The sequence below is a fragment of the Scophthalmus maximus genome, chromosome 13 (assembly GCF_022379125.1).
Source record: "Scophthalmus maximus strain ysfricsl-2021 chromosome 13, ASM2237912v1, whole genome shotgun sequence".
In the NCBI taxonomy this organism is placed as follows: domain Eukaryota; kingdom Metazoa; phylum Chordata; class Actinopteri; order Pleuronectiformes; family Scophthalmidae; genus Scophthalmus; species Scophthalmus maximus.
In genome coordinates, this window is record NC_061527.1 from 12,146,881 (window position 1) to 12,159,229 (window position 12,349).

General features: G+C 40.5%; 2 protein-coding genes across 2 annotated transcripts; both read right to left on the minus strand.

Moving 5' to 3' along the window:
• Positions 1-1,354: 1,354 nt before the first annotated feature.
• On the minus strand, positions 1,355-5,506 carry LOC118318396 (carboxypeptidase N subunit 2). Its single transcript, XM_035648016.2, has 2 exons — positions 4,651-5,506; positions 1,355-4,486 (listed from the first exon to the last, which is right to left on the minus strand). Exon 2 carries the CDS (start codon positions 4,475-4,477, stop codon positions 1,967-1,969), a length of 2,511 nt encoding a protein of 836 aa, XP_035503909.2. The 5' UTR covers positions 4,478-4,486; positions 4,651-5,506; the 3' UTR covers positions 1,355-1,966.
• Positions 5,507-5,655: 149 nt separating this feature from the next.
• On the minus strand, positions 5,656-10,581 carry lrrc15 (leucine rich repeat containing 15). The gene is made up of 2 exons (XM_047336810.1): positions 10,322-10,581; positions 5,656-7,965 (listed from the first exon to the last, which is right to left on the minus strand). Exon 2 carries the CDS (start codon positions 7,956-7,958, stop codon positions 6,246-6,248), a length of 1,713 nt encoding a protein of 570 aa, XP_047192766.1. The 5' UTR covers positions 7,959-7,965; positions 10,322-10,581; the 3' UTR covers positions 5,656-6,245.
• Positions 10,582-12,349: the final 1,768 nt, after the last annotated feature.

Sequence of the window (12,349 nt, forward strand, 5' to 3'; positions counted from 1 at the left end):
TGGAGCAATGATTGTGATTCTGGCCATGATAGTAATGAGATGAAATCCTAGTCTTATTAGTTACGTGGCCAAAACAAAATGAGGAGGACTGTGCTGAGAACTGATCCTCATGCCTAAAAAAACAAGTTCTTAGCCTGAAACATTAGACACATAAGACTGAAACCAGTTTTAGGGTCGACCAGAAAGCCCATAACTGACACTGGAGTTTAACCAATATGTGCTTCTTCTCAATATCTGATGCAAGATTATATTGAAAGTGTTTGGAAGTTTCGGGTGTCCGCATCTGCATAAATGTAACAGATGAGCTGTCTGAGTTGGATGTTTTTCAGAAGTGCTAAGGCCTTAGCTTTCACTGGTGACACTGAGGCATGGCAGCTGTTTTTCCCACTTTTATGCTGACAAATATCATATATTCCCAGCAGTGTGATGAGTGGATGATTTGGACTGATGTTCACAAAGTCCTAAGATCTTGTCTGTAATCACAGCGACACAGGGAAGCAAGTACAGAGTGGTTTAAAATACTCCAGTGTCTCAAATGTAGATAAATAATGAAGATATCACACTACTTACTTCATGTAGAGACGAGAATTGCTTTGTGATGCAACAGCACCGGAGAGGACTTGACAAAAGTAACTGTGCATTACACTAGCAGGAATTCTGAGAGGGATGAAATATCCAGCAACACAACTCTCAGGGTCTCTCGTCGTCTTGCAGTCAAGTTATGTATGTTGGTATTCAGCAACAAACGTCTGTACTGCTTTTGATTTAGGTTTGGTGTGTTTTTGGACTGAAGAAAGTGACATTAACAAAGGCATTTTTGTTTCTGTTTGCATGCTGATGTAACCTTTTTACAAATTGGCTTCCTGTCTCTGCATGCATACATTTTGTATTTCACCATATATTTTCACCATATATATAGTAAATCTGATAAAGCAAAGTTATGTCACCCTCACTCAGTGACTTCATTGACTATTCTCGCTGTCTGGCACAACTTCATTATGTTTTTTTTCCACTACAGAAGAGACTTTCAGTGGGGTTTATGTAAGTTGCCATATCTGCTTAAATATAGTTCATTTAATTCTATTAAATTTGAAATGAGATTTTCTTGTTAGATTTGTTTGTTTACAGCGTGGAACCTACTGTATAATTCTGTTTTGCTGAGTGGAGAAGAGCCACAGGGAATATTTAAGGAAGTGCAAAAGTTACATCAACCTTTTTCCTGTAGTCTTTGTGTTTGCTATTACATCCCATACATAACTGCCCTCTTGTGGCAGAGATTCATATCTCTACATCATGCTACTTCTCTTCTGCTGTCACAGCAAGTGAACAAAAAATGAGTAAAAGGGAGCTAATAAACAGAAGATTATATTAATGACTATTTATTGTTTATTGATGATCATTAATACGATACATTTTAAAAATGCACCAAGCTCACAGTCCAAGTCATCTAGTGCCTCAACATTTATCTGTATAGGTTTGCTTAACATGCCAGAGATGAGTCATGACAAATATCACTTCATATATACTTATATATATATATATATAACACACACACACACACACACACACACACACACACACACACACACACACACACACACACACACACACACACACACACACACACACACGTGTACTGCGTTAATGAATCTGGCCACTTGCTCTGTTCCTGTGTTACTATCTAATAGTAGGCTTAATTAATGTATTTAAAATTAGCTATCAGACAAAGAGACAGACTGACCAAACACCGGACTCCTGCTCAGTGATTTTCACTCTGCCTCTTCATCAGTTTATGACTTGGGGGATTGTTCTTCATAGAAACATAACAGAAAACCACTGATTTTGGGGAGAAAAAAAAAAATGGGAGGACTCCTGACGAGCAGTTTCTGGAGCTTCAGGAGCAGGGTTTTTTTGCCTGGGAGAGGAGCTCCCTTTATTAACTTTCTCTCAAAGAATGTTGTTTTTTTCAAAGTCCTTGAGTCTCTGCCTCTTGTACAGGCCTCAGAATGACCTCTCTCCTGTAGGAGAAGCGCGTGAGTTTGACTCTGTGGCACATCTTCTTTCTTCTCTGCAGCAGAAAGTATAGAGCCAGGGTGAACTTAGCCAGCACCAATGTGCAGGTGATCTCCACAACCAGCAAGGCGGTGTAGATCATCATCTGAGACTTGCACTGCTGACCTTTGTTTCTGTGGTGGGGAGACGTGACGGAAGAGACCTGGGAGACTGGTTCCACTGAACAGGTGAGGATTACTGGAGTGGTTGGTGGAGGAGGCGTTGTCTGGGAGGTGGTTGGTTGGGTTGTCCAGAGGGTGGTGGTTGTGGGCAATGCTGGTGTAGGTGAAGTTGTGGACGTAATTGTTGTGGTAGTGCTTGGTGTTAGGGTAGTGGGTATAGTTGTTGTCATAGTGGTGGTGGGTGTAGTTGTTGTTATACTTGTTGTGAGTTCAGTTGTTGTTATACTTGTTGTGAGTTCAGTTGTTGTTATAGTGGTTGTGGGTGCAGTTGTTATGATGGTTGTGGGTGCAGTTGTTGTAATAGTGGTGGTGGGTGCAGTTGTTGTAATAGTGGTGGTGGGTGCAGTTGTTGTCGTAGTGGTTGTGGGTGCAGTTGTTGTAATAGTGGTTGTGGGTGCAGTTGTTGTAATAATGGTGGTGGGTGCAGTTTTTGTAATAGTGGTGGTGGGTGCAGTTGTTGTAATAGTGGTGGTGGGTGCAGTTGTTGTAATAGTGGTGGTGGGTGCAGTTGTTGTAATAGTGGTGGTGGGTGCAGTTGTTGTCGCAGTGGTTGTTGGTGCAGTTGTTAACGTAGTGGTTGTGGGTGCAGTTGTTGTCGTAGTGGTTGTTGTTACTGGTGTGGTGGTTGTGACTAGTGGTGTGGTGGAGTGGGCTGTGGTTGGTACAGTTGTAGTTGGTCTTGTGGTTGTTGCTGTTGTTATAGTAAATTTGGTGGTCGTTGGTTGTGTGGTTGGGAGTATTGTGGACGTTGGAGGTGTTGTGCTGGTTGGTGTTGTAGGAAGTGGTGTTGTTGTAGGAAGTATGGTGGTTGCTGGTTGTGTAGTTGGTAGTGTTGTGGTTGGGAGTGTCATGGTTGTGGCAGTTGTTGTCTTGGTGGTGGAGATTAAGGTAGTTGTGGAGGGAAGGATGGGGCAAATCAATTGATCCTCTAATAAGGATTTGATTTCTTGCCCTTTTAAACCTTCTGGATACTCACACACCACAGGGGACACAAGCTTATAAGCGTTTGCTTTTATCCAGATATGGAAAGAAATCAGATTACAGTCACAGTGCCAAGGGTTTTCACTGAGGTGGAGTTTTTTCAGTTTTGTTAAAGGCTCAAAAATATCCCCAGGGAGCATCTGGAGGTCGTTATGAGCTAACTTTAGTGTTACCAGTGACTGCAGCTTTTCAAACACATCTGCATCCAGCGACTTTATCTTGTTGTTCATTAGATTCAGCTCTATGAGCTTCTCAGGGCCTTCAAAGTACTCAGCAGATAGGGTGACAAAGTGATTTTTAGACAGGTCTAGCTTCTTAAATTCCTTCAGCTGGCTGAATATTCCTTTAGGAAGAGTGCTGAGACTGTTTTGACTGAGGCTCAAGTCAGTCAGTTTAGGCAGTTTTCCAAAAAGCACTGGTGGTAGACTTGTTAGTTTATTCTTTTGCAGCGTCAGAGTTTTAAGCAGAGGGAAGTCAAGAAAATATCCTTGAGGTAAACTAGTTAGGAGGTTATTGTCCAATATGATCTTCCTTAGTTTGTCTTTATGTGGAAATAGGTTGGGTGATAATTCTGCTATTTTGTTGCTCTGCAAGGCAATTTCAGTCAAGTTTGGTAAATTCTGAAAAATGTCCTCAGGAATGGTGGTCAGCTGATTCTCATAAAGCCGTAATATTTGCAATTTGTTAAGGTTTGAGAACAAGTTGGTAGATACGGCAGAGATGTTGTTTTTAGCTAAATGGAGTGAAATAAGGTTCTCAAGACCATCAAATGTCCCATCTTCGATCGATACGATCTCGTTCCCATGTAACTGGATCTCTTTTACTTTTTTAAGGCCGTCAAACAAGCCTCTCTCCAAACTACGGAGCTTGTTTAACTTCAGTATAATCTTCTCCAGGTTGCTTAGGTCTTTAAAAACTCCCACTGGAATTGACATCAATGGAGTTGAGGAGATCTCAACGTGCTTGAGGGATACCAAACCTTCAAAGGCTCCTGGTTCAATAGATGAGGCTGCAGTGTTCATGAACTCCACCTTTTCAAGCTGGGGGCTATTAGCAAAGGCTGCTTTGGGGATCGTCTTTAGCTTGCTACCCACGAAGAAAACCTCCGTCACACCTGCTCTCAGCGTGGGAGGAATTTCTGTTGTAGATGAACTAAAAACTTGCTGGTTCTCTTTGAGGCAGCTTGGATCCTTGTCGCATTCAGGCAGTGACCACACGAACAATAAAGACAGAAAAAGAATGGCAATTTCTCCTCTTGTCATTCTTATTCACTATGAAAAGAAAAACAATTAAGTGATAGTGTATAACTTATAAAATTGGATACATTTTGCACAGTCTTTTGTCATAACTTATCAATAACATTATAACAAACTTGCTATGTTGTCATCAAATCTGTGTTCTGTTATAGTCAAATACTAAAGAAATATTGACGTACCTGATTATTTCCTATCCTAGGGTGAAGCCGAAGGTGGTTATATCAGTCTTGAGACTAATAAAAACAGACTCATTAGTTTCTTCTGTAATGGTGTTTGGCTGCAGGCCTTGCGAGTGGTCCATCCCACACAAGGCGTGGTGTAACACAAGTCTGCAGCTTGAGATAAGAGCAGGGACGGAAGGTTTTTAATGTTTTAGCTTCTACACAGGTAAACAGCATGGCTCTGAGGTGACAAAATATGTTTTTTTTTCTTATTATTCACCAACAGTTTTTATCACGAACTGAATGCTGAAGTCAAATCTATTTTGATGCATTTATTTCCTCATTAGGTCATGTAAGAAACATGTAAAACTTTAATTATCAATGGTCCTCAAGTTAACATGTCTCCAGATGGTTGATTATGTTTTGTGTTAACTTCCCTACATTGTTATTGTCAGTTAAAAGTTGGACAGCATTTGAGATTCATTTGTTATGTCTGTTTTTGTCTGTTTTGTTTGGATTTAAGCCAAAATGGTTTCAGACCTTTTTGGACTTCCTTCCAGTAGATGGCAGTGTTTATATCAATATGGTATGTGATGATTCAATGCTAAATGTACACAGGCCCTCTATAACTCTGTTTATGACAATGTTTCTGATTGATTGTTGTGAATGCAGACCCACAACTGTGTGGTAGTATCATGCTGTAACTCCTTCCCTTTATCATTAGCTCTTTGAAATGTTTGGACAGGGGATTTTAAACAAAACCCTACATAGTTTCAACAAGATCAGCAAAACGCTATGTGACATGTTTTGTCAATGCAGTCTGTTAATGTATTTTCTACTCCTATCCCTCACCTAATATATGACACAGCGGGTCAGTCAATCTTTAGTTGGTGGGTAAACTGCATTTCGCAAGCATTTCAGCTGAGGTTTCTCCTCCACCACATCCCTGAATAATGTGTGACAGTGCAGTTGTTCGCTAGTTATACTATGAATAGCTTTCTTTAGTAAATGATTACTACAATGTCAGATTGCTCCCACTAAAAGCAGTGCATTTATTCAATGTATAGTAGCATGTTGCTTTGAATTGTGTAACACCAGAGTAAGAATTACATGTTTTATTTTGCATGGATTGCCATTTTACAAGCAATTAAAACTGTTCCTGAAATGTATTGATGTTAGTATAAAAAGGAATTTCAAACTGCAATAATCAATGAAAAAAAGAAAGACCATTGAAAGAAATACTTAGTTCAGTCCAAATTCCATTAAAAGAAGTACACTGTTTCAGTGCATTTGAGTTTACATTCACCAAAAAGTCCCAGTTTCCCACAAAAGAGCAAGGTGGGTTTTTTTATGCATAGTGTGTAAGATGTTAGTTAACTTTTTACAACACACAGTACTGACTGTTAAAAAAAACTGAATGCTAAAGAATTCAATAGAAAATCTGTTTCCCTGCTTGTTGTAGCTGAAGAAGAAGGAGCTAAAGCGGTTCTTTCTATGCATTTGAGGCTCTACAATCAACTCTATCCTCTAGATTTTCTGGGTAATCCACAGTAATCAGTGAGAAGTTTCCCTTGACTTGAATATTTCTTGGGTTATTGATTGGATGGTATAGTCTACAGCACAGAGTTCTTGTTTCTGCGGCGTATATCTCCCCGGCCTCTTTTGTTCTTCCTCCAGCACACACAGCTGATGATGACGGTGCTGATGATGACAGTGGACACTACTGCAATGATGATGAGAGTTATGGAAGTATTATTAGAAACAGTTTCCTGCTCCCCTTGTCCGCTGCTGGTGACCTCTTCATGCTTTGAGTTGGTTGTGGTCTTGACAGGAGGTGTGGAGCTGGTTTTTCTTGTTGGAGGGGTATTGGGTTTCCTCCTCTTCTCTGTTGAGGTTAACACAGGCTCCCTGGTAGAGCTGAGAGACACCAGGTTCTCATCTGTCAGTAGAGCAATCAATTCACCGTTCAGACTGAAAGGCACTTCACACACCAAAAGGGTTTGGTTGGCCTTGGATGGGTGTAGTCTCAGCCAATCCCTAAGAGGCAGAATATCCTTGTCACACGACCAGGGATTCTGCTGCAGTAGTACTTCCTTTGCTATGGTGAGTGCATCTAGACTTTCCTGTGGCAGGTTGTGAAGGGAATTGTTTCGTAGGTCCATCTGTCCTAGGTGGCTCAGCCCCTGCAGAGAACCCACAGGGAGGGAACTGATGAAATTGTGCTCCAACGAGATGTTGACAAGGCTGGGCAGACCTTGGAAAGTCCCAGTTTGTAGGTTTGTGAGCAGATTGGTGTGAAGTGATACCTCTCCCAGCTGCTCCAAACCTCTAAAGGCCCCAGTGGAAACATAGCTGATCTGGTTGCGGCTGAGCACCAGAAGATGCAACTGAGTCAGATTTCTGAATGTGTCATCCTCCACACGGCTGAGCTTATTGTCATACAGCCACAACTCCTTCAAGGGCATGGGCCCAAACACCCCTTGACCCAGACTCTCCAGCTGGTTTTCATACAGGGAGATCTGGGAAAGGAGGGGAAGATTTAAGAAGATCCCTTGTGGAAGAGATGTTAGCCTGTTGTGGGAGAGGAACAGCTTCTGGAGCTTTGGAGTCTTAGAGAACATGTCATGGTGGAGGTGAGTGATTAGATTGTCATTTAGGGATAATTCCTCCAGGTTTCCAAGGTCATCCAGACTGCCAATGGCGAGTTCCTGAAGCAAGTTTTTATTAAGCCGCAAGGTTTTAAGGTCAAAAAGACCCTTGAATGTCTCTCTAGACAGCCGAAGGATATTGTTTCCAGAAAGGTAAAGGTATTCTAGCCCAGTAAGAGGGTGAAAAATTTTCACAGGTGCAGAAGTGAAAAGATTCTTACTAAGGTCAAGAATTTTTAGATGTGTCAGGGAGGAAAACCAGTTAGTGCGGAGTACCAGGAGTTGGTTGCCCTTCAGATTCAGACTCTCCAGCTTCTGAAGATTTTGGAACAAGGCCTCAGGGAGATCTTTCAGTCCGGTGCCAGTTAAGCCTAAGGCACCTATATTCAGAGTGGAATCAAATGTGCCAGGGTGAACTTCCCTCAAATCAGTGTCTTTAATCACAAAAATGCCAAGGGCGTTTGAGAAATCAGTCAGGTCCTCTGGTTTCAGAGAGTAGATACTGCAATTGAAGAAGAAGATGGTGGTGATAGATGAGGGCACAGTTGTGGGGAAGTCTGAGAGGCCACTGCAGATGATTTTGCTTCCTTGACATTTGCATCCATCTGGACACGCCCAAACAACAGCATTTAGGGAAAAGAGAAGAAGAAACACATGAAGGGTTGGTGGCAGGTCCATTTTTTCCCTAAAAAAGAGGAAAAGTGTAAAGGTTGCAGTCAAAGTCTTGAATTAGAGCTGGTTCTATGCTGGTTATGAGTAATGTATCACATCTATATGGTAAAGAGCTTTGTGAAAATTAGCATTATGCAACAAAGGTTGAGTGAGCTGTCTATCTCTCTGTACTTTCGAGGACCCCCTCGAAATATGAGTTGGTGAATCTCAAGGGGCTGTCTTGACAAAACTTCAAGTCACTGGTTGATTCTAATACTCAGCTGACTGACCATAGGACAGAATGCCACCAAAAATGTTAACCACAAAACATAGATGTTTGCATGCAGCTCTAAAAACTAATTCCCATTTAATTTGTAATATTGGTTACATTTGCTCATGAACTGCTCTAGGCTAAACATGAACTAGGCAAATGGGGGGCAGTTTTTACTTGTGTGTTACAACACTGAGATTTGTTGTATACTAGTTGTTCATTTCTGTGGTCTGTTTTTTCTCCTCTCCCTGAGAGAACAGCCACAAGGGGGGATCTCTGCAATTTAAATCACCACCATAATAAGACAGTTATTCTGAAGGCAACTCTACTTTGTAACAGAGCCACGTTGCAACCTCAGCATTCTTGTTTTGACCAAAAAGGCGCGTTAGCATAAATCGATCCAGTGTTTTATTTTCCTGCCTGTGGCGTGGAGCGTTGCTCATCAGCATTACCAAAAGGACTGACTGGTAAAACACAATTCCTAGCAAGCTTTTGGCATCAAAACCATTTATTCTGAAATGTTTAGGCTCACTTATGTTTGGAAAGTTTGCTGCAAGATGATTTAAGACATATATGCCCCAAATTGTGCCCATATGCCCATATGATATGGACATGGTGTTTTGTTTTCTAACACAAATAAAAAATGATTTCCAGTTGGTTCCAGTATATTTGGTTTGTCTGTATCTAAACACAATAGTCTGCACATGTTCGAGGCTAAGGCTGTGCTCACTCTGTAATTGAACACGAGTCTCTAAAGATAAACTGGTGCCAACATAATGAACTGCTTCATCCATTTAAAGTTCTGCAACTTCAGGTTGGCAAGCATTGGTCGTTTCTCAGTGGCTGAGGTGTATTAGGGTGCAGAGAGAGTCTCTGCGAGGAAGTAACTTTCTAAAGAGCCCTGTATGAGTCCTTTCTTTCTTTCTTTCTTTCCACTTTTGTTTTTCTCATCAAATATAGAGAGGGTCATAGAATACATCGTGGCGAATCACGGCTCTTCCTGTTTTTAATACATTGTGAACTCATATCTACTTTCGGGGGGAGGGGGGGCAAGGTCCCTGTTGTGAGAGGTTAATACCTTTTTTCATTTTTAGTTTAATATAATCACTGTGCTATTTAAAAAGCTTGCTCTTAAACTTAATTTCTAACCCTAAAACTTGTCTTTATTGTAACTATGATTATCAAAAACCTTAAACCTTAGAATAAAGTAATATCAGTTATGACTTTCCCTCTTATTTGTTTGTATGAGGTTTGTAGGGAAATAACCACTGGTTTCATTACCACCCCACTTCCCGATTTCCATTAAGTGCTATGAATGTAAGAGCTCATAATAAAGTCAGGGAGGGGTTTTGTAAAATTAAGTAACATATCCGTTATCTGTTGAGAAATGTGCTATCTGAACACAGTTCCTATTCAGCTGTATGTGTTCCACTACATTTAAAAAACAATGGATTCACGCAACTTACATGCATCACCCTTTCATCACACTCATTCATCTACACTTCCATTTGAACAAAACCAATCCATGTTTCCTCCCTGGTATATTTTATAATGTCCCAGTCCAACCACAACCACTGTCTAGTCTTGAATGACATAAGCTGGAAAGGTTTGCAGTACAGTGTAATGGCTAAAGCATTTCCAGTCCACCATTAATTGCTTACATTTTTTTTCCTCCCTTTCCAGAGCTGAAGAATCAGCACTTTTTATGTCATGAAGAAACTGAACAAGCAGAAGAGAAAAAGAAACTCAGTGGTGATGCTACTGAGATTTGATTCCTTTTATGTAAAATAGTTTTGTTTAGGCTACCACTCCACTACCTCACATGATATCAAAATGCAGATCACCAAAAGTAATACATATCTTTGTGACACACTGCTTCACTTATTCAGTCCAAATTCGGGAACACATAGGCAGTAGGCATACTCACTTCTTCACATGAAAACACACATTTCTTGGCAAAATCAAAAATTGACGTGGTTGCTGTGGTAACTTATTGATCATTATTGTAGTCTCTTATTAATGATAAGTTTCCTCCCTGAAACATTTTCACCAAATTTTCCTTGTATGTTACTAATAAGTACCAATCAGCATTCACACCATGCTATGTGGCAGAACTTACCTCCAGTAGAAGCTGACGATTGAGTGAACAGACAGTGAGTTGGAGTCGTTATCTTATATATACGTCCTCCCTTCGTCCTCAGCTTCACAATTCATGTGATGAAAGTTTCCAGCACTTTTTGAACTCGCACGGCATCACATTTTCCTGTTCCTCGTCATTACTTGTTTCCCTTCATCAGTCAGTTTTTTTCTTTGTGCTCTAAGCTCATGAAATCTGCAGGTTCTTTCTCTGTAGCCTCAGTGTCACTGTTCACTGTCGTGGCCCTCCCCCTGCCCACTTCTCACACGATCACACCCACACACACATTTTCTGGGGGATCAGGCAGTGGGGAAGCCCCATCCTCTGGAAATGGATTTGTTTTTATCCTGGTGTGACATCTGTTCTTCATTACAGTGGGTCCACATGTTTTCACCTATGCAACCACATCTGTTTCTTGTTTTTTTCCACTTTAACAAGGTATATTTGAGTTGGAGGTTGGTGTCACAGGCAGAGTGAGAATTTGGTTTAGTTGGGACAATAGAATTGGTTTAGTTTTTTTGTTTTGTGAAATTGTTCTGTGTGTGTGCGTGTGTGTTTGTGTGTCCCTTCTTGTTTTGGTTTTGCAAATTAAAGCATCAGCTGCTCGTATTTTTAGAGCCGACTACCCTGGAATGCTTGTAAGTTGATGGGTTTGGCGCTTGGCAGCCTTGGACGTTTTCACAAATCCACTGTAAGGGGATTACAGACTGCAAGATGATCTAAAAAAAACCAACAACAAAACATCTGTGTCCAGTCTCTCTTTTGTTCCAAATATAATGAACTTTATGGATGCAAATTATGCTGGATGAAATTATGAGATGAGGCTTCCCCTGCTGTTACAGAGAGCTGCTGATTGTGTGCATATCGATATGTGGTTGTATGACAAATAAATATCCAGAGTTTGTCCCTAATCAATGTAAGTAATCAAGTATTTTCTGTGTGACAGAAAACAGGTCATAACCCTCTAGAAATGTTATTTTCTGAACCTGATCATCTAAATACGGTGTGATTTGGCCCTGGTACTAAAATGTGGAATGTTGTGTTCTTCAATAAATCAGCTACGAAAAAAAAGGTTAATCAGCGAGTGTTCTGCTGCCTTTAACATTCCTGTGTAGCTGTAGTTAATCCATCTCTTCTACTGTACAAGCTCCCTCTTTACCACAGACAACAGATAGTGAGGGTGGGGTTAACGTATGGCCAGTCCATTGCTGCGTTTTTTCTGATATTGCTGTAAAGAGGGAGGAACATACAGTATATGCTGAAGCAAGAGGGTAATAACTTTAGTTCATACTAGTGTTATATAACTGACCTAACTTGCCACAGCCACCAGGGACTGTTTTCAACTTACAAAACCATCATGAAGTCCTTCCACTTTATCATTAAGCTAAAAAAAAACAACACATGTAATTCACCATGTCTTTTGCATAATGTCCCCATTATAGTTAATATACTTTACTTTGTATATTACCACATATGTGTCCGCATGGAGCCATAACATGACTGATAAACTGGGCACACTGTAACAGGCTGGGTGCCATGTAAGATACTGTAATGTTGCCCGTCACTCTGTTCAGAACTGTTCGTTCAAACCGATAATTCCAGATAAAAGGCACTTGTTTGCTGCCACTTTAAGTAAGCAAACTTGTTTCCAGTTCGTGATTTGTGTGAGATGATGTTTTTTTAATGATAGTTTAGTGAGCAAGAGTTAGCAGATACGCACAGGAAAAGAAAGAAAACTACTGTTAATAACAAAAGGTATATGCTTGAGTATGTGAAATCCTATATCTAAACAACAATCTTAAATCACACTATCTAAAAAGACACATAAGGTTCGGAGCTGGACAAAAGCATAAAAAACATCTTACAAAAAAATAAATCAACACATGACAGTCCGTGGGTGCAATCTTCACTCTTATTTTCATGCATATGTTACTTTGGTTACTTACTGTCCTCTTGAAAAATACAGTTTACTGACTTGGCGCTCATACAGTTTCAATAAACATCATTTGT

Coding starts and splice junctions, on each gene's coding strand:
- LOC118318396 (XM_035648016.2), bottom strand. CDS start 4,477: ATGACAAGAGGAGAAATTGCCATTCTTTTTCTGTCTTTATTGTTCGTG.
- lrrc15 (XM_047336810.1), bottom strand. CDS start 7,958: ATGGACCTGCCACCAACCCTTCATGTGTTTCTTCTTCTCTTTTCCCTA.